Here is a 25,620-nt window from a genome sequence, read left to right on the forward strand (position 1 = left end):
GGATCCTTAACCCACTGAGCAAGGTCGGGGATGGAACCCACAACCTCATGGTTCCTAGTCGGATTCGTTAACCACTGCGCCACGACGGGAATTCCCTAAGTCTTTTTAAAATCCAGCCACTCAGTAAGGTTAGTAGGGTAAATAGCCCAATAATGTCAATGAACATCAAACAAGTATCTGATTCTTAAAACAACCTATTTCCTTTTTTTTTTTTTACTTTTCAGGGTCACACTTGAGGCATATACAAGTTCCCAGGCTAGGGGTCGAATCAGAGATGCAGCTGCCGACCTATGCCACAGCTGTAGCAATGCCAGATCCAAGCCACATCTGTGGGCTACACCACAGCTCATGGCAACACCTGATCCTTTAATCCCCTGAGCGAGGCCAGGAATCAAACCTGCATCCGCATGGATTCTAGTCAGGTTCTTAACCCACTGAGCCACAACAAGGACTCCTATTTCTTTCAATTTTTATCCATCTCTCAAACAATGAAGCACCCCATGTCTTTTTTTTTGGCTGTGCCTGCAGCATGTGGAAGTTCCTGGGCCAGGGATTGAAACCACCACAGCAGCAACCCAGGCCGGTGCAGTGACAACGCAGAATCCTTAACCCACTGTACTCCAAGAGAGCCCCTCCATACGTCTTTTTTTGGGTTTTGTCTTTTTAGGGCCACACCTGTGGCATACAGAGATTCCCAGGCTAGGGGTCACATTGGAGCTGTAGCCACTGGCCTACACCACAGCCACAGCAACGCCAGATCCAATCCTCATCTCTGACCTTCACCACAGCTCACGGCAATGCCAGATCCTTAACCCACTGAGCGAGGCCAGAGATCAAACCTGCATCCTCATGGATACTAGTCAGATTCGTTTCCACTGAGCCACGATGGGAACTCCTTCTCCATGTGTCTTAATGTATACAACAGCACCTGGAAATATTTTGATAATGTGAATATTCATAAAATGGAAAATTATTTTAAGAGAGGAATACTACTATTGGTAATTTTGCCTTGAGCTCAACAAGAAAAAAATCTAGATTAGGAAGACCGTTTCTCCATAGGCTAAAAGAGAAAACATCTGCTTAGATTCACTTATTGCAATCCAGATGTTAACTGTCAGTCTCTACTCAATAAAATGGGAAACACAGAAAATACTCAAGGAGTCACAGCTCTACAACAACAGCCCCTGTTAGCTCTGGCAATATACCTGCGTTTCTATGCTTAGCATTTTTTCTTGTGATCACTACACATTTATTTTTTTCTTACAATATGAAGCCCTAATGTGCAGGTACTCTCTTTCCAGCATGCACAGAAAGGAAAACCTTGGTGTCCAAGAGCCTCTAAATGAGACCTGCAAAGTTCTTAATTAGCTTATGGATTCAGGGAACTGGGAGGCACTAAAGAGATTGAGACAGCAGATGAGGGTTGAAGCACTTTTAATCACAGAAAAGTAAACAATAGTATAAACCGTTAACAGCACACCCAGTGGCTGTTGTCCTCCAGCCCTCAGCTCAGCCTCTCCTCCCACCCCCCACTCCCTGCGTACCATTGAACAAAGGGCAGGGTACCGGCAGCTGTCCCTGTCACCACCAGGTTGTAGGAAGGGAGCCTAGCTAGGGGCCACAGCAATCCTGACTATCCATGCAGGTTTGTCTGTTTCTACACAACTTCATGTGAAATATGTCAGCTCTGAACAAGGAACAGTGCAGAAACCTGGAGCTGAACTTGGCTTCTCCGTTCAGAGGGCCGGAGTCTCAAGAGCCTTGGGCAACAACAAGGGGGGCGATATTCCGGAGCCAGCATAATTCAAGGTGCAGTCGAATCTGGGATTGAGGTGGATTCAAAGAGGACCAGCAAGGCCTACTGCCCCCAGTTCAAAACTGTGTGCCCCACCCAGGCAATGAAAGTCAGGCATATGCACAAATGCACATGCACATATGCACACACACGCACGCACGCACACAAAGCAAATCAAATAACATTACTGAAAGAAACTCGAGGCTATTAAATACACAATGGTAGAGTTTTCTTAAAAAAGTGAAAATATTTGTTTCTTTGATTCTCCTCAATGCCCTGCACACCCCCTCGTCACAAGAGTGCGGATGTGGGGAGGCTGGAGAAGAGTAGGTTGCCAGTGGCCCTACAAGTCCATCTGTGCTTAAGTCCCCACACCAACCACCTTACTCTTCAGCCCAGTAGCTGCCTCCCATGTGACCATTCACCCGATTGGCACCATTGCTGGAGCTGCTGCCACAGGAGCTTTTTGTGCTGGTGGTCACATCTTCTTCCTCTGAGCTGCTCTCCACATCACTGCGATCATCCTTAGATACCTGGGTGGGATGGGATCGAAGGCAAAAGGTGAGGACAGGACTCTTCTGCAATCATACGAAAAACAAAGCCCACAGAGCCCATGTCTGGGCACTGTTCCCAATCTAGCCTACTTTCTGGTGGCACCTGGCTCAAAATACTATCGGGACCACGGTGACTGTTGTGAATATCATTTGCCAGCTTTCTGGGTTTCTCTCTCATCACCTCTGGTTTTGTTCTCAATGGAATAAGTAGCTATTCTGGAAGAGGGGTTCATCTTTCAGGACCAGCCTAATAGGGCTGAAATCATTCACTGATCCTGGTTTAGGTTTGAAGGAAACTCCACAGACACCTTTTCTCCTCTTCCACCTAAAAAAAGAAAAAAAGAAAGCAAACGCCACACAAACAATACATATGGCTTTCATCATTGCTTCTATCGTCTGGTGGTTGTGGCCACTGCAGTTATAGTTATTCTCAGTTTTGCTTTATCACCAAAGCTGGTCCACAATTAGGCCTTTATTATTAGCTCTTCTCTTCCTGGGCTCAACTAGCAACATTCTATGACACTGTTTCTCCAATTCTCTCCCTTTTTCCAGCAGCAAGATGACCTCTCTTGAGCAGCATTAGTGTCCCCAAGATACACAGTATGGTGAAAAGCAGACTGGCAGTCAGTGAGAAAAGAATCCCAGTCCCAAGCACGCTACTCTCTGAATCTGTGAGCCTCTCAACTTCAGCATTTGTTCTGTACTTTCAAATGAAGGATCAGAGCACTGTTTTTCAACCTAAACTATCCTGTATACCAGGCAAGGTATTTAAAATTCTCTACCGTGGACCATAAAAGTAAAGGAGAGATACCCAATGAGACCAATGTCAGATTTTGCCCTCCAAAACTCAAGAATAATAAATGTAGGCTTTTTTTTTTTAAGAAGAGGGGGTAAGACGGAAACAAAACAACAATTGCTCTTGCCAAGGGGTAGGTTACTTGCTTTGGTTAGCTCTAAGAGTCTATGGTTTATTAGTACAGCTATTGACCTCTGAACACAGATAATAATTATCTGACCTTTGGGACATTTCCACCAGAGGGCAGTGTGTCTTGATTTGACATAAAGGGAAGGCTCAAAAGGAAGGGAGGGGTAGGAAGGAAAGGAAAAATAGAAAAAAAAAAAAAAAAAAAAAAAGAATCTGGCAATTTGAGCTCCATTGAACAATGGCATAGTGAGGTCAGGAGAGAGGACAAGCTCTGAAACGACACAGGGAACCAGAAAGGAAGGCAGGAAGGAAGGAAGAGAAACACATTCAGACAGACATGCTTCACTGAACACGAGAAGCACAGATACACTTACATGCAAGAGATGAAACTGTCCAGCTCCCGCCAGGCATAGAGAAAAGGAAGGAGGTGAGAAAAGGGTGGAGAGTACAGAGTCTGGGTCTAATCCTTCCTGGACAGGTCACCTGGTCAGGAAAGAAGAGCAGGGGAGAAGAGAGATGTCCAGTAGCTACAGTAAGATGCACAGGCACACTGAGCAAGTTCTGAAACCAACGGCAGCCTAAGGAACAGTGACACCAAAGATCATATATACCTGGGAAACACCCTATCCCTTTTCCTGGAGTCAGGGTGTCCTCTACCAGAGGCCCTCCCCTCAGGATTCTATATACTGAAGGCTAAATCTCCAGCCTAATCACAGCCTAACTGGCTGCTTCAGAATTTGCTAAGTTCGGTTGCAAGTTTTATCACTGAATGATACCTTTTCTTTGTGCTTTTGGGCTCCTGGCATAAGATGGGCATTTGAAACCCTAAAGACCTATCTCACTTAACACCCTTGCCTCATAACACAGTAGAGTGAAGCCAGTACTTAGTCCCTTACATAAGCTGTATCTTTTTTTTTTTGTCTTTTTAGGGCTGCAGCTATGGCATATGGAGGTTCCCAGGCTAGAGGTCGAATTGGAGCTGCAGCTGCCGGCCTACACCAGAGCCACAGCAATGCCAGATCTGAGCCATGTCTGTAACCTACACCACAGCTCACGGCAACCCCAGATCCTTAACCCAGTGAGCAAGGCCAGGGATCAAACCCGTGTCCTCAAGGATACCAGTCTGGTTTGTTAACCACTGAGCCACGATGGGAACTCCCCCATAAGCTGTATCTTTTTTTTTTTTTTTTTTTCATCTTTCTAGGGCTACACCTGCGGCACATGGAGGTTCCCAGGCTAGGGGTCTAATAAGAGCTGTTGCTGCTGGCCTACACCACAGCCACAGCAATGCACTATACGAGCTGTGTCTATGACCTACACCACAGCTCATGGCAATGCCAGATCCTTAACCCACTGAGCAAGGCTAGGGATCGAACCCACAACATCATGGTTTCTAGTTGGATTCGTTTCCACTGTGCCGTGACAGGAACTCCCCCATAAGCTGTATCATGAACAACACAGTGTGGTCATCTTGGGGTGGCTTGTGAATATAACATACTATTCCTAGGAAATCTAACAGTTTATACATTGGAGCTCTGCATATGATTTCCTCCAAAAAAAGGCTCCTATGCTAAAAACAAAAACATGAAGTCCACTGAAGTAGGTAGTAAGGGGCAGGAAATGGTTGAGGCCACCTCCAAACCTAATCCTGTTCATTATTTCACAATAGTCATTCCTAACGGACAGGGAGAAGGCCAATCCTTCTCTGGCATCTAAGTGAGGTCTTAGATGGCGAAACACTCCAAGATAAAAACTCTGGAGCCCTAGGCTTTTTGCTGGGTCTGTTCGTGTAGATGGGGCTCACCAGGCTAGCGAGAGAGAGAAGCTCTATTTAGCAATACCTATCTTCCCACTCAGCCCCAAAGAAAGAAGCCACCTGGTACCCTCACCTTTCCTCGGATCAAGGCTTTGAAAGCAATTCGTGCAATCAGGTAGGACCAGATGACATGCAGAACCTGTAGGATCAGGAGAAGGCCATTGAAGAGCCACCAGGAGGGGTAGGGCCCAATCATCTCCCAACTCTCAAAGAGGGTCGTGTTCAGAATCCTGTAAGAGGGAAGCCAATCATCAGATTCTGGAGTCAAAGCCAGGCAGACAGAGATGAATCTAAACTCCCTGGAACGCTTTGTTTTCTCCCCATACGTTCCATCAGCTGAAATTCCAGGGATATCCATCCATAGAGAGAAAAGAATAAAGAAAGGGAGCCGATGAGTTTTTCTATCTTTAGGGATAGGGGAAGATACAGAAATCTTAGGAACTGATAAAATAAGTCATGTTACATATCACTTCAAATATGCAGTTTCACAAAACTGGGACACCAAGTTTTCTTTTCTTTTTTTTTTTTTTTTTGTCTTCGTAGGGCCGCAGCCGGGCCATAGGGAGGTTCCCAGGCTAGGGGTCCAATCGGAGCTGTAGCTGCAGGCCCACACCACAGCCACAACAACTCGGGATCCAAGCCACACCTGCGACCTTCACCACAGCTCACGGCAACGCCGGATCCTTAACCCACTGAGCGAGGCCAGGGATCAAACCTGTGTCCTCATGGATACTAGTCGGGTTCATTAACCACTGAGCCACTGTGGGAACTCCCTGGGACACCAATTTTAATCATAACCCTAGGAATTACTCAGATCCTCAGGCACATATAGGACAACTGGTAGCTGATTCCTTCAGGCTAAGCAGAATCTCCATCCCTGAGAGTCAATGACTTTGTACCATAGTGAGTGTAGAAGTGAGAGTGGCGTGTGTGCCTGTGTATTGGTCAGGGCTGGGGAGATGGTACAGAGCAAGAAAACAAGCAAGAAGAACTGGAAAATTCCATAATCAGTGCCAGAGAAGGCATAAATAAATACTGTTCCTCAGAGATGAGTCAGGAGAGCTACAGCCAAGTGAGCTGGATGCTCCCCGTCTAGATCACACCTCACTAGAAATACTATGTAAGGGAAACGAGGTCCTTTGACGGTTCGTAAAGGGTTAGATTAGGTCAAAGAAAAAGCAGAGGGAATTCCCATTGTGGCTCAGCCGGTTAAGGACCTGACATCTCTGTGAAGATATGAGTTTGATCCCAGGCCTCCCAGGGTTGGGATTGAACCATTCCGAATCCTCAGTGGGTTAAGGATCCAGCGTTGCTGCAAGCCATGGCGGCGGTCACACACGTGGCTTGAATCTGGTGTTGCTGTGGCTGTGGTGTTGCCGCAGCTACAGCTCTGATTAGACCCCTGGCCTGGGAACCTCCATATGCTGCGGGTGTGGTTATAAAAAGACAAAAGAAAAAGCAGAGCAACCGAGTTCCTGGTGGTCTGTTCCCTAAACCAATGAAAGGTTTCATTGGCTACATAGCTACCACAGTTCTGCAGCCCTTACACTTACCAGAATGGATAGATTCCTAGACGGGTCACCACAAAAACAGCACTGAAGACCACAAAGAGGGTGTCACAGAGACGCTGATACTTGGCATAATTGGCCAGCTTGGCTGCCTGGAGAAAGGAAGGCAAGAAGTGAGTTGGGGAGACAACCAGTTCTCAGATAGGAAGAAAAGGAAAGAAAGAATAGGGAGGAAAGAGGAGTTGGGGCCTCACCTCCAACAAAAAGTCTGAGGCATCATGGAGACACATGACCAGGGTTCCCACTCGAACCATGTTGTTGATGTAGGAGAAGGTAATGAGCGCAATGGTGGCCAAGTGATGCACGAACATGATTAGGAAGTCCTGGGAAGGCGTGGAAACAGACGAGGCAGGTAAAGGCAAGGCCACAGAGCTGCTAGCCAGCTCAATGCCCTGCACTGTTCTTGGAAGATCTTATCCCATCCCTTAGAAGTTCCATTTTGTTTAGACTCTCCCTCAGGGAGCAGCCCCAACCCTCTACATCAGTGATTGACCCACAATCTACGTTAATATAGCACAAAGCTGAGAAAAGAGTTATTTTCCTTGGTGGCTGCAGAACACGTAGAGCTTGGATGCTGAGCTGACACTTGGAAATAATTTCCCGGGTGGTAGTCAGGCGTACAGGCCTTAGATCTTGGCTATTCTTCAGAGTCTAACACTCTTCTGTGTCCATGAAAGAACTTTCAACCAAAGGGACCTAACAGAGAGGAGAGGTTTGTGGAGGGACAAAGCTAAACTATTCCAAAACGTGTTGGAGAAATGCTAAGCCACCCATCTTAATACAAGTGCTTCTTGCTTTCAGATTTAAAGCTCCATTTCCTCTTGGGTTCTCATGCCAAGGTTAGACCTGGAAAAAGAAATCTCTAAATACCTGAGTTATTAGACATTATCTAATAAATACTTCTCAGCCCAGTGAGGGACAGATGATGGGAGAAGGCAGGTAAATTTGTATCAGAGAAACAAGATGTCAAGTCTATGCTCTCCACAGACAGATACAAGGGTGTGTTCTAACTCTTGAGTTGGGGATGGGCTCACAAATATACATTCTAGTATGTTTTAAAACCTATGTATATATTACAAACCTTTTTATATGTATCATAGATTAAAAGTTTAATAAGGAGACATGTTTCCTAACCATAGGAGGGTAAAAGGCATCTGAATTGAGTATCAAGCTTCTAGGCTACACAACAACTAATAACCCAGATTAAATTTCAGTCCATTCCCACAAATGCTAACCCTGATTTTCCTCAGCAAAGATAACCATGAATTATTGACAGATTAGGGTTAGAGCTGCTGGAACTGCATTATATCAGATGGATACCAATAAGGGGTGAAGATTTTGCCCTTTCTGTCTGCTTATAAAAAACAAGTCATTTCCAATTTCGCCACTATGTGAGTAAATCAAATCGTTTCTCTTGGAGTTCCCGTCGTGGCGCAGAGGATAGGAATCCAACTAGGAACCATAAGGTTGTGCCTTGCTCAATGGGTTAAGAATCTGGCGTTGCCATGAGCGGTAGCGTTGGTTGCAGACGTGGCTCGGATCTCATGTTGATGTGGCTGTAGTGTAGGCCGGCAGCTGTAGCTCCAATTAGACCCCTAGCCTGGGAATCTCCATATACCGCAAGTGTGGACCTAAAAAGAAGAAAAAAAAAAAATCACTTTTCTGAATGTTTCCTAAACAATAGCAAGAAAAGGGTTAACTAAATCATCTAACACTCCTTCCAGTAGACCTTCTTTAGGTAAGTGGGGTCACCAAGAAGGGAGAACAGAGGGGGGAAGAGTGTCTCCAATGCCAAAAAAAAAAAAAAAAAAAAGCCAGATCTAGCTTTTCTGGAAGCAAGGCTTTTCCTGGAATCTAGCTTTTCTGGAATCAGGCCTTGTTATCCCTAAGTTCTGACTAGTTCCCTGAACTTTATATATATAAGTACCATGGGAAAAAAACAAGGAAAATGGTATGCTTTTTAGCTGGTTAACTATTCTCATCCTGGGCTGCTCTGAGTGTCTCAAAATATACATCACCATTAGTCAGGTCTTACTGCTGAGAAGATTACAAAGAGCTAAAAGTCCCATAAAACCTAATTTCTTGGAGTTCCCGTTGTGGTTCAGTGGTTAACGAATCCGACTAGGAACGATGAGGTTGCAGGTTCAATCCCAGCCTTGCTCATTGGGTTAAGGATCCGGCATTGTCGTGAGCTGTGGTGTGGGTTGCAGACATGGCTTGGATCCCGCGTTGCTGTGGCTCTGGCGTAGGCCGGCGGCTACAGCTCCAATTAGACCCCTAGCCTGGGAACCTCCATATGCCGCGGGAGCAGCCCTAGAAAAGGCAAAAAGACAAAAAAAAAACCCAAAAACCTAATTTCTCTCTCTTTTGTGGTCCCAATCAGGGCAGAGAATCTTACAATGACAACAATGACGGCTGCTGCAAAGGAGGATGCAATGTCAGGGAGCTGAGGGAGCCAATGTTCTTACCTTTCTTTTAATGTCTGTAAACTGAGAAAACATAAGAGACCAATAGAAAGCCAACTCCATGATATAATAGTAATAAAGCCCACTTGTGAGAGGCTGGAAGAGAGAAAGAAGTAGTTAGAATACCAGCTAGTCAAAGACTCATTCCATCTCTGCAACTTTCTCTGTCTCAGAGGACCCATGGTCCCAATTCCTAAATATTCTTCCTTTCCATTATCTTCCAAGATGGGCAATAGCTAACAGATTTTGGATTTGGTGTGGAGACTCGAACCTCTCCCCTTTCACACACCCACATCTTCAGCTCTCATCTTTCAGAGATCAGATAAGGTTAATACATATTATGGCACAATCAAGTCAATGTGTCTAGATTTCTGGGCAATGAGCGCTTTTCGGGGGATTAAATACGCTGAGGCTTTCCCTTCTTCTACCCTATTAGCAACCCCCTTACATTTTTCTGCTACAGACCAGAACCAAGATGCTCTTAAGGGATTCAAAAGGGGCACCTGAACCAGAAAGCACCCCCTTAAGTGCCAGGAAGCTGCTTTTCTTTCCAGACCAATTGAGTGAATATAGGAACAAATAAATCTCTGGATTTCACTATTATGGGGACCCCGGAAATAGATACCCTAAATATATCTCAATCCCTAATCATTAAGAATACCCAGGAAATGTGCCATCTGCCCTGGGACTGGCCATGAACTCCTGCCCACCCCCATTGTACACATACACATCAGGCCCACGTCTTTAAAGGACTCAGATCCTACCTGATAAGGGTAACTGTGCCAGCATTGTCGGGTGTCCCAGAACCAAGGTGACTAAAAGAAAACGGATAACCCAAGTCAGTCTTCAGGATTCTCCCTGGCTTATCTATATAATCCCTTTCTCTCTCTGCTTGGGGCAAAAGAGAGATGGGAAAGAAAAGGAATCCTTTTTGAAGGGATCCTTAAAGGGTCAATATATGGCTAGACTTTTCTTCTAGAACAAGTGTTATTACAAAGAGAGAAACCATGCGTTGAGGTAAATAAGGAGAGCTCTAGGATAGCGTTTGGAAACATCACCTTCTGGGATACACAGGGCACTGGGAGGCAGGAAGATAATGACTTAATTTAATAACTGAGAGAGACCTCCATGCCAAAGATTCCAAAGTCAAAAGTAATCATTCCTAATGGAGTTTCAATTATGTCCTTTAGGTGATTTGTCTATTTCATCTAAGTTGTCGAATTTATTGCTCATAACAGGGGTCCCTGTCATGGCTAAGTGGTAATGCACCTGACTAGTATCCATGAGGATGTGGGTTCAACCCATGGCCTCACTCAGTGGGTTAAGGATCCAGCATTGCCATGAGCTGTGGTTTAGGTTGCAGACTCGGGTCGGATCCCATGTTGCTATGGCTGTGGTGTAGGCCAGTGGGCTGCAGCTCTGATTGACCCCTAGTATGGGAACTTCCATATGCCATGAGTGCGGCTCTAAAAAGATAAATACATAAAGTGGTTGAGCCATTAAGAATAAATAAGTTGTTTATAACATTCACTGCTTTTTTTGGCCTTTTTAGGGTTGCACCAGAGACATATGGAAGTTCCCAGGCTAGGGGTCGAATCGGAGCTATGCCACAGCCACAGCAATGTGGGATCTGAGCCCTGCCTATCGTGTCTGCGACCTGCACCACAGCTCACGGCAATGTCAGATCCTTAACCCACTGAGTGAGGCCAGGGATTGAACCTGCATCCTCTCATGGACAGATATTAGACAGGTTCGTTACCACTGAACCACAACAGGAATTCCAAAAGCTTTCTTCTTTCTAATATAAACATTTAAAGCATCTTAAGCATGGTTTAGCTGCATCCCACAAATTTTCATATTGTGTTTTCCATTCAATTCAAAATATTTTCTAATTTATCTTGTGATTTCTTTTTTCTCTTTTCTTTTCCTTCCTCCTTTTTTTTTTTTTTTGCTGTACCTGCAGCTATGGAAGTTCCCAGAGCAGGGATTGAATATGAGCTGCAGCTGTGACCTACCCACTGCACCAGACCAGGGATCAAACCCATCCATGCCTTAGCAGCAACAATGCCAGATCCTTAATCTGCTGTGCAATAGTGGAGCTCCCCCTTGCGATTTCTTATTTGATCTTTGGGTCATTTAAAAGAGTTATTTAACTTCCAAATATTTTCTAAATATCTTTTGATTTCTATTTAATTCCATTATGGTCAGAGAACACATTTTTTAAGATTTCAATAGTTTAAAATTTGCTGAGACTTATTTTATGGCCTAGCATATGGCATATCTTAGTTGATGTTCCAGGTGCACTTAAAAATTACATATATTTGGAATTCCCTGGTGGCTTAGCAGGTTAAGGATTTGGTGTTATCACTGCTGTGGAATGAGTTTGATCCCTGATGCCTGGGAACTTCCATGTGCAGCCAAATATATATATGTGTGTGTGTGTGTATACACACACACACACACACACACACACACACACATAAACATATATACATACATATTCTTTAGCTGTTGATGTAGTGTTCTATAAATGTCATTAGGCCAAATTGGTTGATTGTGTTGTTTAAATCTTCTACATTCTCAGTGATTTTTTTTTTTTTGTCTAGTGATTTAGTCAATTACTAAAGGTATTAAAATCTCCAAATATGATTTATATTTGTATATTCTCTTCCCTCAATTCTGTTTCTTTTTGTTTCACATATTTTAAAGCCTCAACTATTTCATTTAGAAGAAAACAGTGTGGCACAATGGGGAAAAAAAAGGCTCATAAAAATCAAAAAGCCTGAAATTCTTCTTTGAAGTCAGGCCACAGACAGAAGACAATCTATTTATCCTGTAAACCTGGGCTCTGGGTATCACAAAGGAAAAAGGGGGAGGAGAGAGATAGAGATAGAAAGGTATTTAATTCTTATCTCTAGTAATGTAGGAATAATTAGAACCCAAAAGAAAATCAGGAAAAGTTCAGACTCACCGACCAGAGAAATCTAATTCCGTAGCAGAATATACATAAATAAAAAGTGAATCTCCACCTGGATGGGCGAGGAGTGTTAGAGAGAAATATTAGAGAAATATTCATTCAGAAGAAAACCTTTGAGGCTAAAGAAGGCAAGATAGCAGATTTGGTTATAAGACAGTTACTGGTGGAGTTCCCGTCGTGGCTCAGTGGTTAGCGAATCTGACTAGGAACCATGAGGTTGCAGGTTCGATCCCTGCCCTTGCTCAGTGGGTTAAGGATCCGGTGTTGCTGTGAGCTGTGGTGGAGGTTGCAGACGCGGCCCGGATCCCATGTTGCCGTGGCTCTGGCGTAGGCTGGCAGCTACAGCTCCGATTCGACCCTTAGCCTGGGAACCTCCATATGCTGTGGGAGCAGCCCTAGAAAAAGGCAAAAAGACAAAAAAAAAAAAAAAAAAAAAAGACAGTTACTGGTAAGAAATGAATTTTCCATAATAGGGACAAATACTTTCCTAAAAAGCCAAAGAGATAAAAATCTTATGGCCTCTGTTTAATATAGATTTCCACAGGGTATACTGGCTTTAGTCAACTTTACTTCCACATCAGACTCCCTGATGACAGTGTCTAATTTTTTTTTTTTTTTGCATGCCAATGATAAATGCAGTGCTCTGTGTCCAGTGGATAATTAGTAAAAATTCAGTGAAATGAACTACGATATGTCCAGAAAAGGGATGCTTCCCTCTAAAATGTCAATTTAGAGCAAGGTGGTACTATCTCTACCAAGGTGTACAAGTGTGTGCATATCTAGCTACACAAGTGCAGGTATATGAATTCACTCCCAATTTATTTAGAAAAGGGAAACAAAACGGAACTACATCTAGCTTAGGGACAAGCATGCCCAAGAAACTAAGGGTGACTAGGTTTTCAGTTCCCTTACTTTCCAGTCTATAATAGAGTCAGCCCTCCACATCCATTGACTTAGCCTAACAAGACAAGTGATTTTCAAAACAAAACCTCAGTCTAGTCATACCTCACCCTTCTCCTTCCTCCCCACCTCCTCTGGCACACCTACATGCTTTCACAGAACTTAGTGAGCGTTGGGGGCTTGTCCTGATTCCTCCGATGGCGAAACCAGCATTGGATTTTTCGGACATCCCAGTCCAATTGCTTTGACAGGCCCTCCAGCCTTTTCTCATCAGGATACTGTCGATGCATAAACAGAGTCAGAACATCCTTTTCTCTTCAAACCTCTCATAAATCTCTCTGACTAGCTGAGGGGCAAAGGGGTGATAACTATAGTGGCTTACGTGGTGTTTACCTTTCCTCAACGTCATTGTTAGTAAGAAGTGCTATTTCACACATCAAGGACCTTTACCACTCACCCATACGCATCTTTGGTCTTCTCCCTCTAGCCCAAGCGGAGTCATAAGAGATATTAAAAACCCAAACTGCAAAGGCTGTCAGTGCCATCCCTATCTTGACTATGCAACAAGGTAGTGACAACAGCTAGAGCAGCGAAAAACAAAATCAAAATATGATGTGTGTCCGGGTGAGAAGGGGTAATGGTGGCTGCTAGGCCTAAAGCTCAAATGTATGTGGACTTGACTTATTTAAGGGATCCTGGCCAAAGGTATTTCCCTGAATGGATAAAGTTCTCCTAATAGCTCTATGGACTATCCAAATGGGAATATCACCCCATACTCTCTTTACCCTTGGAAATACTTGCTCTCTATCCCCCCTCCCCAGCCCTATGGGACAACCTCCCACATGAATCTTCCTCTCTGTTTCTTTGCCCACTTACCTTGGTAATAGATATGAACACCTTTTCAAGGATGGCATTAGGTTGGACCTGATAAGGACAACTGTCCTGGATGCCAATGTGAAGGGCACTGGGTTTGGCAATAAACCTGTAATGGAGAAAACACAAAAGCCAATTCTAAAAATGGTTTACTAAGAATAAAGCCAAGATCCTGATTAGGGGAACAAGAGGAAAAGGGGGAAAGACTTGGTTTGGAGCCAAGATTTTTCGTTTTAGTCCTGGATTCTGCCATTGACTCGCTTGAGAAGTAACCTGTTTAAGAAATACTGGAACATTAAGCTCTCCTTCCATTTTTCCCTGGCTTCCTATATCACATCTTGAGGTTTAAAGTCAGAAAGACCTAGATTAAATCACCGGCCTACCATTTACTGCCTGTAATCTCTCTAAACCTCAGTGTTTTCATCTATAAGATGAAGAGAGTATCAACAGCTTTGCTACTCAATATAAGGTTCACAGATCAATAGCATTATTAGCTTTTCCTTAGAAATGCAGAAAAGGAAAAGCTTTTCCTTTAGAAACGCAGAATCTCGAGCCCCGCCCTAGACCAGCAAAATCAGAATCTGCATTAACAAGATTCCCAAGGGATTCATATGCTCATTAAAATGTAAGAAGCAGGTCTAATTTACATGAATCTTGCGGGTATTCAATGATGGAACACATATGGAGCCCCTAACACAAGGGACTTTGTGCTTAATAAATGGTAGGTTTCCTTATATCCAAAGATCAAGAAGATCTTAAATGGAGGGAAGAGCAGCACCAAGTCTAAGCTCTTCCTGAACACAAATATCGGAGGTCATGGTCAACTTCCTGCCTCATCAAAATATTACAGAAATACTTAGAATTTTCAGGAGCTCTGAGGGAAGAAATCAGGAAACTAGGAAGAGTCGTGAGAAAGAAATTACCTATTAGTACCCAGTTCTAGTCCCAAGTCATGTGTACTTGGTCGAGTAATTTAACTCTTGGGTTTGGGTTTCGTCATCTAAGAGGTTTATACGAGACACTGTGTAAGATTTTTTTTCTATCTCTAAGAGTCCATGGTGATAGCAGTGATTATTATTAATTTACAACTTTTAGATCTTTGAAAATTGAGGAATTATTCCTTGGTTCTTTAAGAAAGAGCTCCCTCTGGTCCACAACTACAGATTTGTATCAGTATCAGCTCTGGGAAAAGCTTTATGTGGTCACTTTCAGGATAAGGCAAAACCAGTTCTAGCTCTCTTAGTATCTTAGGGAGCCTCATGATGAAATTATCACTGGGAGGCATAAGATGGAGTGCTCTTGACCTATTTTCTTGATCTGCATTTGAATCCAGAATTTATCTTTACGGGAGGGACTGAAAATAAGAAACTTTATTTATTATCTTCCTCTAAGAAAACTTTTATCATCAAAGTTCCTGAGCCATACCATGGGGAAAACTGATTCAAGCACCGTCAGCCACATCTGTAACCCGTCTCTTCTCTCAAGTTTCATGCAAATGCCAATGCTGGTAGATACTTTAATTTACATTTCCTGATATATAATTCTGTGTATAAATATTTTAAACCCCCTTCATGTTTCAACTCCTTATGAACACAAAGATACTTGCATTTATCAAGGTTCTGTGCTCAGGAGTTGCTCTGTAATTGACAAGTGACCAGTCTAGTGAAGTCCACCCTTGGTTCTATTGGAGCTCAGCACTGATCAGCATCCACAAGAGTAATTAAGGCAGTCATTCTTTGCTGTTGAGTTCGTGCCATATCAGAGAGAAAACCACAGAATCATCTCTCTCCTCCCATCTATATTAACTGAATGAACAGGTAGATAGAAGAACAAGAAACAGCCTTTCCATTCCCACTCTTACCCTCTGATTCAGGCCTCTTCCTTAATCCTGTCAGGTGATCAAAGGCCTTGGGGTTAGGAGTTCCTGTTGTGGTGCAGCAGAAAAGAATTCGACTAGGGGAATTCCCAGCGTGGCTCAGTGGTTAACGAATCCAACTAAGAACCATGAGGTTGCGGGTTCGATCCCTGCCCTTGCTCAGTGGGTTAAGGAACTGGCATTGCCGTGAGCTGTGGTGTAGGTCACAGACGCAGCTTGGATCCTGCGTTGCTGTGGCTCTGGCGTAGGCCAGTGGCTACAGCTCTGATTCAACCCCTAGCCTGGGAAGCTCCATATGCCGCGGGAGCAGCCCTAGAAAAGGCAAAAAGACCAAAAAAAAAAAAAAAAAAAAAGAATTCAACTAGGAACCATGAGGTTGCAGCTTTGATCCCTGGCCTTGCTCAGTGGGTTAAGGATCGGGCATTGCTGTGAGCTGTGGTGTAGGTCACAGATGAGGCTCGGATCCTGTGTTGCTGTGGCTGTGGTGTAGGCTGGCAGCTGTAGCTCCAATTCAACCCCTAGCCTGGGAACTTATATGCCGCAGGTACGGCCTTAAAAAGCAAAATAAAAAATAAAAAAAGGCTCTGAGTTAGACAGATTTTACCAGCTAAGAGATTTTCCGAAAGTTACCTAGGAGTTCCCATTGTGGCTCAGTGGTTAACAAACCCAAGTAGTATCTATGAGGATATGGGTTTGATCCTGGCCTTGCTCAGTGGGTTGAGGGTCTAGCGTTGCCATGAGCTGTGGTGTAGGTTGCAGATGAAGCTCGGATCTGACGTTGCTGTGGCTGTGGTGTAGGCCGGCAGCTTCAGCTCCGATCAGACCCCTAGCCTGGAAACCTCCACATGCCCCGGTTGCGGCCCTAAAGGGACAAAAGACCAAAAAAAAAAAAAAAAAAAAAAAAAAGAGAGAGATGCTTGCAAAAATGTAAAATAATGTTCTCACTTTTTTTGCTGTTGTTGTTTTAGAAAAGTTATTTTGCTTTTTTTCTTTTTTTAATGGCCGCATTCACAGCATACAGAAGTTCCCAGGCCAGGGATTGAATCCAAGCTGCAACTGTGACCTATGCTGCACCTGTGGCAACAGTTATTTTTCATAAAACATTAGTTATATTACTAATAAATCAATATATTGTTATTTATTAATGAATACAATTTTAAATTTTAAACATATTATAACTAAGTATAAATTATATATTATATAGAAATATTATATATAAAATATAATTATATAGTTTAGATTTATAAATTATAAATAAATGAAATATTATAAATAATGATTTAAATAAAATAATTATAAATGAATACAATTTTTTAACACTTCCATTTTAATTTCTAAAACAGTAATATGCTGATAACGTTATCCACATAAACAAACATTTTCTAGGGTCCTTGACAATTTTTTTTTTCTCTTTTGGCTGCCCCACAGCATATGGAGTTCCCAGGTCAGGATGAGATCAGAGCTGCAGTTTCAAGCTATGCCATAGCTGTGGCAATGCCAGAGTCTTAAATTACTGTGCCAGGCCAGGGATCAAACCTGTGTCCCAGCATTCCAGAGACACTGCCAATCCCACTACCCCACAGTGGGAGCTCCCTTGATAATTTTTAACAGTGTAACAGATTCCTAATATCATAGTTTGCAAACTGCTATACTGGACGACACCGAGAGCTCAATGAACATATCCTGTGATTTTCTGTCCTCCCCAGGATCAATTTGTTGCCCAAGTTTTAAAATAATTGGCAAGACCAGACTATCCTTTGCCTGCAGATCTGAACAAGTAGGCATTTAGTGGTCTATAACGCTAGCTACTCCTTTCTGACTGCCACTCCAAGAACATGAGTCTAGTGACCCAACTTGATTGTAATGTATCTGTCTTTGTAGAGATCATTTTATTCTGCCCCTTCCCTGCCCTCCAGAGACATGGCAGCAGCTGACCTTAGCCTGGGTTAATTAAGACGAAATTGCTTACTGCTTTGCTTTTTCATATCAAAGGTAGGAGCTATACTAACAATTCTATCTTCATGGTCCACTACAACATCACTGACAGATATATGAACTATACACAAATATATTTGAAAGTCTAGATCAAGCTTCTCAATTAATGTATCATGGCAAGTAACATAGATGGGTCAAACTTATGCTGAGATACTGCTCTTAGCTCTCAGGGTGGTTCGTGGGGAAGGTGTAGCCAGAAAGTCCGTCTTCAGCCTTTGGCTTCATACACCCCACTGTGTAGGCAAAACAATGCTGCATATGACTGGGTTGGGAAGCACTGGCTTAGTCAATTTTTGGAAAAATTAGAAGTGTCAAAATTGATATATAAAAAAGAAAAATAACCACCAAAGAAATTGAAATAGGAAATGAGATGAAAAAGGAAAAAATACAATAAAAAGAGAAAGGTCTTATACAGATAGATGAAGATAGTATATCATTAGGTGAAGAGTATTGAGTAACCAGAGTTCCCACTGTGGCACAGTGGGTTAATGATTTGGCTTGTCTCAGTGGTGTTGCCAGTTCAATCTCCAGCCCTGCACACTGGGTTAAAGATGTGGCTATGATTCGATCCCTGGCCTGGGAAGTTCCATTTTTTGGCTGCAGGTGCAGCCAAAAAAAAAAAAGGAGAGTATTAACTAAGTATTTTGAAACAGAAGCTCACCCCCCACTGCCCTACCCCTCAACAAACATGAAGAGAAGATAACTGAGGTGTTTAGAGGCAAATGCAAAGTCCCACAGAAAAGAGATTCAGAAAGTCATTTCTCTTTACAACTAATATCTTAATAAACCAATCACACTAGAAATCTGAGTGGCTTCTGTAGAGTTGAAAGAAAAGTAAAAAAGACACTCAGGTAGAGGGAACAGCATGTACTAAAGCAAATAGATGAGGGCTTAGAGAGCTGGGATATACAAACTGGGGGTGGCGGTGGTGGCAGTGACAGGAGAAATAACTATACAAGTGGTTAGGGGCCAGATCACAGATACCTTGCATGTTATTATGCTAAGCTTGAATTTTATCCTATAGTTGATGGCAAGTCAATGAAAGGCTTTAGGCTACTGTAAAAAAAATCCATAATCTAAGTTAAGTAATAAAAGCACTGAACTAAGACTATAGAATTGGAAAGGAAAGGTTGGATTCAAGAGATGTAGAGACTCTTTTCAGCCATCTTGGAGCCCGTGGAGGCCTGCAGGGAACAGGACTTCTAAAACAACAAATACGTCTGGCAGGCTGTGGTCCAAGGCCATTTTTGCTGGCTATAAGTGGGGTCTCTGGAAGCAGAGGGAGCACACAGCTCTTGTTAAAATTGAGGGTGTTTATGCTCAAGATGAAACTGAAATCTAGGGAAAAGATGTGCTTATGTGTACAAAGCAAAGAATGACACAGTAACTCCTGGTGGAAAATCTAACAAAACCAGGGTAACCTAGGGAAAGGTAACTCTTGCTCATGGAAACAAGGGCACGCAATGACATGGTCTGTGCCAAATTCTGAAGCAACTTTCCCTCTAAGGCCACTGGACACAATCCACATGATGTTGTACTTATTGAGAAGTAAATAAATAAAAAGTGTAGACTTGTTTTCTTGTGAAAAAAAAAAGGGAGAGAGATGCTGAGAGCTGAGAAGGTAAAATTGATAAAACCTGGTGACGGCATAGATGTGGGAGGCAAAAGAGAAGGAAGAGTCAAGTGTTCCATGTTTTCGGCTTTGGGAAACTAAGTTGATTATGGTGCTTCAACCAAGGAGAAACTCAGATAAGAAAAGAAAATTTGAGAGTGATGATGAGTTGTGTACATGCTCAATTTGAAGTACGTACGGAACATTGAAATGCAACAGTTTAGCAGGCAAAAAAACTTGGAAAAGGGGCTTAAGATACACATACACGATGACGATGACACGAGAAAGAAAGAAGAGAGAGAGAGAACAAGAATACAGGTGGGAGCTAAAATTGAGGGTGGACGTGACTGCATAAGAAAGGAATACAGGAGTTCCCGTTGTGGCTCAGCGGTTAACGAACCCAACTAGTATCCATGAGGATGCGGCTTTGATCCCTGGCCTCGCTCAGTGGGTTAAGGATCTGGTATTGCCGTGAGCTGTGGTGTAGATCGCAGATGCTGGTCGGATCTGGTGTTGCTGTGGCTGTGGTGTAGGCCAGCGGCTGCAGCTCTGATTCAACTCCTAGCCTGGGAACCTCCAGAGGCCGCGAGTGCGGCCCTAAAAAGCAAAAAAAAGAAAGAAAGGAAGGAAGAAAGGAAGGAATATAAACGGAACAGAGAGCCAAGGTCAGAATACTGGGAAACATCAACATAAAAGGTGAATTTAAGGACCAAGAAGGCTAGAGGTCAAGTCCTATCACATGAGGCAGAGATTAAAAAAAAAAAAAAAAAAAAAAAAAAAAGACAAGGATTTCAGTATCCACTGGATTTGACAGTTCGGAGATCAGTGGTAAACGTCACCAAAATAATGCCGATAAAATAGAGACTCTAAAAGATAGTAGTGAGTTACAGCAGTGAAAGATGTGAGGAGGAGGAAGAAGTGTTTGGGAAACATGATAACAATTACACTACAGAAACCCTGCACAAGAAAGAAGTGGAAATGCTAAGACTCTCGAGAATCTTGACTAAGAAGAGAAAGGAATGCCTTCAACTTTCTGCCAGAACCACTCCACCTAAAACCAATATCCTTTATTGCTTTTTTTTGGACATGGCATTACAGAGGCTTGATATGGTATCTCAGTTCCCAGACCAGGAATTGAACCTGAGCTGCAGAGATGAAAGTGCTGAGTCCTAACCACTAGATCACCTGAGAACTCCCTCTTTCTTTTTTTTCTATTATCTTCAGTTTCGTTCTCTACTTATCAGACCTTAAACATGCCAAGTTTTCCCATCGGAAAACAGCTCTTCCTGTCCCTCACATCCTCTGGCTCTCACCTAACTCACAACGAATGTTCTTGAGAAAAGTTCTCTCCTCATGACTTCTTTTCTAACGCCCACTCATTCCTCAACCCTCCTCTCTCTGGCTTCAGTCCCCAACTCCACCAAAGATGCTTTTGCCAAAGTTGTTAATGATTTCCTTATTGTGAAATCTGGTGGATGCTCTCCAGGCTGGTATCTTACCTGACCACTCAGTGCCATCTGACATTATTGAGCAGGATCCCCCCTTGAAATGCTTTTTTCTCTTAGTTCCCTTTATGTCACACTCTTCCTACTTTTCTCGCCCTAGCTCTCTGGCAGTACAACTAGACTTGTTGGTATGCACTGCTGGTTGAGTCACCTTGGACAAGTTACTTTCTCCTTGTTTCAGTTTCCTCATCTGCAAAATGAGAGTGACAATAGTATCTCCCTACTTCATCGAGTTACCATGAGGAGTCAATGTTTATTACTTAGAGAAGTTCCTGGGACAAAGTACTTATTAAATGCAAATTACTGGCATTATCAAATACTGTACAGCTGTCATATCTTTTATCTTCTTTCGGGTTTCTTTTTCCTCTGTCTTCTCCTAAAACATAGTGTTTCCTCAGAGTTCTATGCAGATTCTTACCTTACTCTACACATTCACCCTGGGTGATCTCATTCAACTACAGCAGAGGGTCTCAAAGTATGGTCCACAGACCCCAGACCATCCCTGAGATATTCTCTGGGAGCCCATAAAGTCAAAACTATTTTTATAATATTAAGACACTATCTGCTTTTGTTATGGTTTTGACACTTGCAGTGATGGTGCAAAACAATGGTGGGTACACTTATGGCCCCTGAGCACAAATCAGGGCAGTTTTATAGTGATTATTCTCTTCTTCCTTGCTATATCCTCTTAGTTTAAATAATAATAATAATAAAGGAGTTCCCCAGTGGCTCAACAGGTTAAGGATCTGGCCTTGTCACTGCTGTGGCTCGGTTTCCATTCCTGGCGCTGGAATTTCACAGGCCTTGTGGCCAAAAACAAAACAAAACAAAACAAAAGCCAGTTTCTAGTACTAAAGAATGTCCTTGATGAAGCAATATAAATGATTAATTTTATTAAATTCCAACTCTTGATTACATTTTTAAAAAGTATTCTGTGATAAAATGCGAAGTACACAGAAAGTACTTCTACTGCATATACCAAAGGATATGGTTGTGTCAAGGAAATGCACTTGTTTGACTGAGCTGTATGCTAGACTAAATCACTTTTTTCAAAGAACACCATTTTTACCCCAGAGAATGACTGACAAATCATGGTTATTCAGAAACTGGATTATTAAGAAACATTTCTTTAAAATGAAATAAGCCTGTCATTTCAAAAAAACAAACATTCTTGCCATTGATAAAATTCAAGCTTTCACATGAATGCTAGAATTTTAGAGACCTAGGAGTTCCCACTGTGGCTCAGCGGTAACGAACCCAACTAGTATCCATGAGGACGCAGGTTTGATCACTGCCCTCACTCAGTGGGTTAAGGATCCAGCATTGCTGTGAGCTGTGGTGTAGGTTGCAGACACACACAAAAAAGAATTTTAGAGACCTTATATCTGCCTTTGAGCTTGACAATGTCCCAATACTTCTGGAATTTTTTATAAGATAGTTATGATGAGATTAACTGTGTGATTGGTTTTGGCCATGCCCATGCTGCACGCAGAAGCTCCAGAGCCAGGGATTGAACTTGTGCCAGCAGCAACCCAGGGAACTCCTAACTGTATGAATTTAATACTGTATAATGAAATGTACTGACATTTAGGAGATCTGTGTAATTCAGTGAACCAGTATTTTTGTTATTTTAGGGCCTTACCTGCGGCACATGGAAGTTCCTAGGCTAGGGGTCAAATTGGAACTACAACTGCCAGCCTATGCCACAGCCACAGCAATGCTGGGTCTGAGCTGTGTCCATAAGCTACACCACAGCTCATGACAATGCTAAATCCTTAACCCACTGAGCAAGGCCAGGGATCAAACCCGCATCTTTGTGGATACTAGTCGGATCAGTTTCCTCTATGCCACTATGGGAACTCCCTGAGTAAATTCTTAAGAAGACAGGATTTGCTATCTATAAGCAAACATGTTGTATACACTTGGTGTATACATATATATGCCTGCGTGTATGAGGTACTGCATTTCTCAAGGATACCTATACCACCTTGCATGGTCTGTATGTAAGTAATCTTTGTAGACCTTTTTGAGGATGATTTTATTTTTAATTGGCAGATCTGCTCTTAAAACAAAACAGAAACAGACTTAAAAAAAACAAAAAGGGAGTTCCCGTTGTGGCTCAGTGGTTAGTGAATCCGACTAGGAACCATGAGGTTGCGGGTTCGATCCCTGGCCTTGCTCAGTGGGTTAAGCTGTGTGAGCTGTGGTGTAGGCTGCAGACGCGGCTTGGATCCCGCATTGCTGTGGCTCTGGTGTAGGCCGGCAGCAACAGCTCTGATTAGACCCCTAGCCTCGGAACCTCCATATGCTGCAGAAGCGGCTCAAGAAAAGGCAAAAAGACAAAAACAAAACAAAACAAAACAAAAAGAACTTCTATGACATATACTGTCCTAAACCCGATGCCATAGATTTATACCAGACTATTATTCACACCTTCTCTCACGTGCATCAAAGTCTTGTCTTCACTTAGACCTATGAGAGGGCCTTAAAAATTAAGATGACTAATACCTATAAAATCTAATGAACCTACTTGGTACTGTGATGAGAAAGAAGAATGAGCATTCTGCCTTACCTTATTATGAGGGAAATAAATTTTGAGATAATAAGAAAGTATATAAATATATGAAAATGCTTCACAGAACAAATTAATTTATAATGTAAGACTAAGTTGTAGTTTTATTATACAGTAGCTAATGAATATTCTACTTGCTATAGAGTAGCAGTGCTCAAAGTATGGCTTAAGAAGAGCTGGAGGTCCCTAAGACTCTTATCATTTAAGAATTCCCCCCTTCAGAGTTCCTCTTGTGGCCCAGCGCAGTGGAAACAAATCTGACTAGTGTCCATGAGGACAAAGGTTTGATTCCCTGGCCTCCCTCAGCGGGTTGAGGATCCACTGTTGCCGTGAGCTGTGTAGGTCACAGATGCGGCTCGGATTTGGCATTGCTATGGCTGTGGCATAGGCTGAGGGCTACAGCTCTGATTCGATCCCTAGCCTGGAAACTTCCATATGCCTCGGGTGTGGTCCTAAAAAGCACAATAAAAGGAAAAGAATTTCCCCTTTAACCTACTACAGTGTTGGGGGGAATGTAAATTGGTGTAGCCACCATGGAAATTCTTCAAAAGACTAAAAGTAGAGTTGCCATATGATCCAGTAATCCTTCTCCTGGGCATATATCCAGAGGAAACTATAATTAAAAAAGATACATGCACCCCTAGGTTCATAGTAACATTATTCACAATATCCAAGACATGGAAACAATCTAAATGTCCAATGGATAAAATCGTAGTTCATATATATGTGTGTGTATATATATATATATATATATATATGTAAAATGGAATACTACTTAACCATTAAAAAAATGAAAAAATGCCATCTACAGCAACATAGATGGGCCTAGAGATTACCATACTAAGCAAAGTAAGTCAGGGAAAGTCAAATACCATATGATATCACTTATGTGTAGAATCTAAAATATGACACGAATGAACTTATCTATGAAACAGAAACAGCCTCATAGACAGAAAGAACAGACTTGTGGCTGCCAAAGGGGAGGAAGGATGGAAGTGGGATGGACTGGGAGTTTGGGATTAGCAGGTGCAGACTATTATATACAGGATGGATAAACAATAAAGTCCTACTGTCTAGCACAGGGAATATATTCAATATCTTATGATATAGCATAATGGAAAAGAATATGAAGAATGAATATATATATACACATGTGCAACCGAATCACTTTGCTGTACAGCCAAAATTAATACCTCACTGTAAATCAACTATATTTCAATATGATAGATTAAAAAAAAATAATTCCTAGAGTTTCCTTGTGGCACAGTGGGTTAAAAACCCAACATTGTCACTGCAGTGTCTCAGGTTGCTTCTGTGGCACAGGCTTGACCTCTTGCCCAGGAAATTACACACGTCATGGGTGTGGCAAAAAATAATAATAATAATTTCTCCCTTGTCCAACTACATATATACATTTCTTTCATTAATTTATCTTTTTATAAATGGATGAGTAATTATAATACTTAATGCATTTGCTTAAAGTAGAAACACACAAACACATGCCAAATAAGAGATGGATTAGAGAAAAAGCTTTTAAAAAAAACTCTTTCTTAAGAAGTTTTTACCATCTCTCATAATCTAAGAAACAATTGTTTGTGGACCATTAAGCCTCTATTTCAGTTAACAACTGTCAAAAGGAACTGAATCCACCTCTTCCAAACTCCCATGACCAAACCTTGTGCATACATTTATACACTGTATTTTAACCACTGGTTTTTTTGTTCTCTTCCTGGGATAGACACCATGACTTATTCACTTTTTTATCACCGTTGCATAGTTTGATATCTGGCATATACTATGCTCTCAAAAGTAATTGCTGAAGAATTATTCAATGGATAACAAATGGGTAAAAAACTCAATTCTCAACTAAAAGAGAAAGTGTTTCAAGAAAATGTGCCACCTGTCCTCCTGGGTCATCAGATAATCTACCAGCTCCAAGTAGGAGGTCCCTGATTTCAGGAGAATCGGGAGCAATTCAAATTAACTAATTTCAGTCTACAATTGGAGATTTCCCCAAGAAGTACTAAACATAACCACGACAATCTGATTTAGTTTGAGACTCTGTGTCTATAACTGAGACTTCTTACAAATGCTGACACTACCCCAAAGCTAGACTATCACAGGGAGTTCCCTGGTTGTCCACTGGTTAGGATTCAGAGCCTTCACCACAGGATTCAATCTCTGGTC

General features: G+C 42.3%; 1 protein-coding gene across 7 annotated transcripts in view; it reads right to left on the reverse strand.

Annotated features, from left to right (window-relative positions):
- Positions 1–1,417: 1,417 nt before the first annotated feature.
- CERS5 (ceramide synthase 5) overlaps positions 1,418–25,620 on the reverse strand; it is a 31,348-nt gene continuing 7,145 nt past the window's right edge. For 2 of the 7 annotated variants that reach the window (XM_021091643.2, XM_084955683.1), the window contains exons 2-11: positions 13,877–13,982; positions 13,148–13,278; positions 12,095–12,152; positions 9,888–9,938; positions 9,127–9,219; positions 6,853–6,981; positions 6,644–6,750; positions 5,164–5,320; positions 3,649–3,757; positions 1,418–2,328 (exon numbers count right to left, since the gene is read on the reverse strand). In XM_021091643.2, the coding sequence (XP_020947302.1) occupies positions 2,321–2,328; positions 3,649–3,757; positions 5,164–5,320; positions 6,644–6,750; positions 6,853–6,981; positions 9,127–9,219; positions 9,888–9,938; positions 12,095–12,152; positions 13,148–13,278; positions 13,877–13,982 (949 nt within the window). In that variant the 3' untranslated portion in view covers positions 1,418–2,320. Of the gene's footprint in view, positions 2,329–3,648; positions 4,236–5,163; positions 5,321–6,643; positions 6,751–6,852; positions 6,982–8,970; positions 9,220–9,887; positions 9,939–12,094; positions 12,153–13,147; positions 13,279–13,876; positions 13,983–25,620 lie in introns of those variants that run through there. The other 5 variants (XM_021091642.2, XM_084955682.1, XR_014803209.1 and 2 more) reach the window with 4 other exon arrangements.

The sequence above is a fragment of the Sus scrofa genome, chromosome 5 (assembly GCF_054392235.1).
Source record: "Sus scrofa isolate SSC_HxYL_T2T_F1_AM1 chromosome 5, Sscrofa_HxYL_maternal_Yorkshire_Landrace_v2.0, whole genome shotgun sequence".
Classification (NCBI taxonomy): domain Eukaryota; kingdom Metazoa; phylum Chordata; class Mammalia; order Artiodactyla; family Suidae; genus Sus; species Sus scrofa.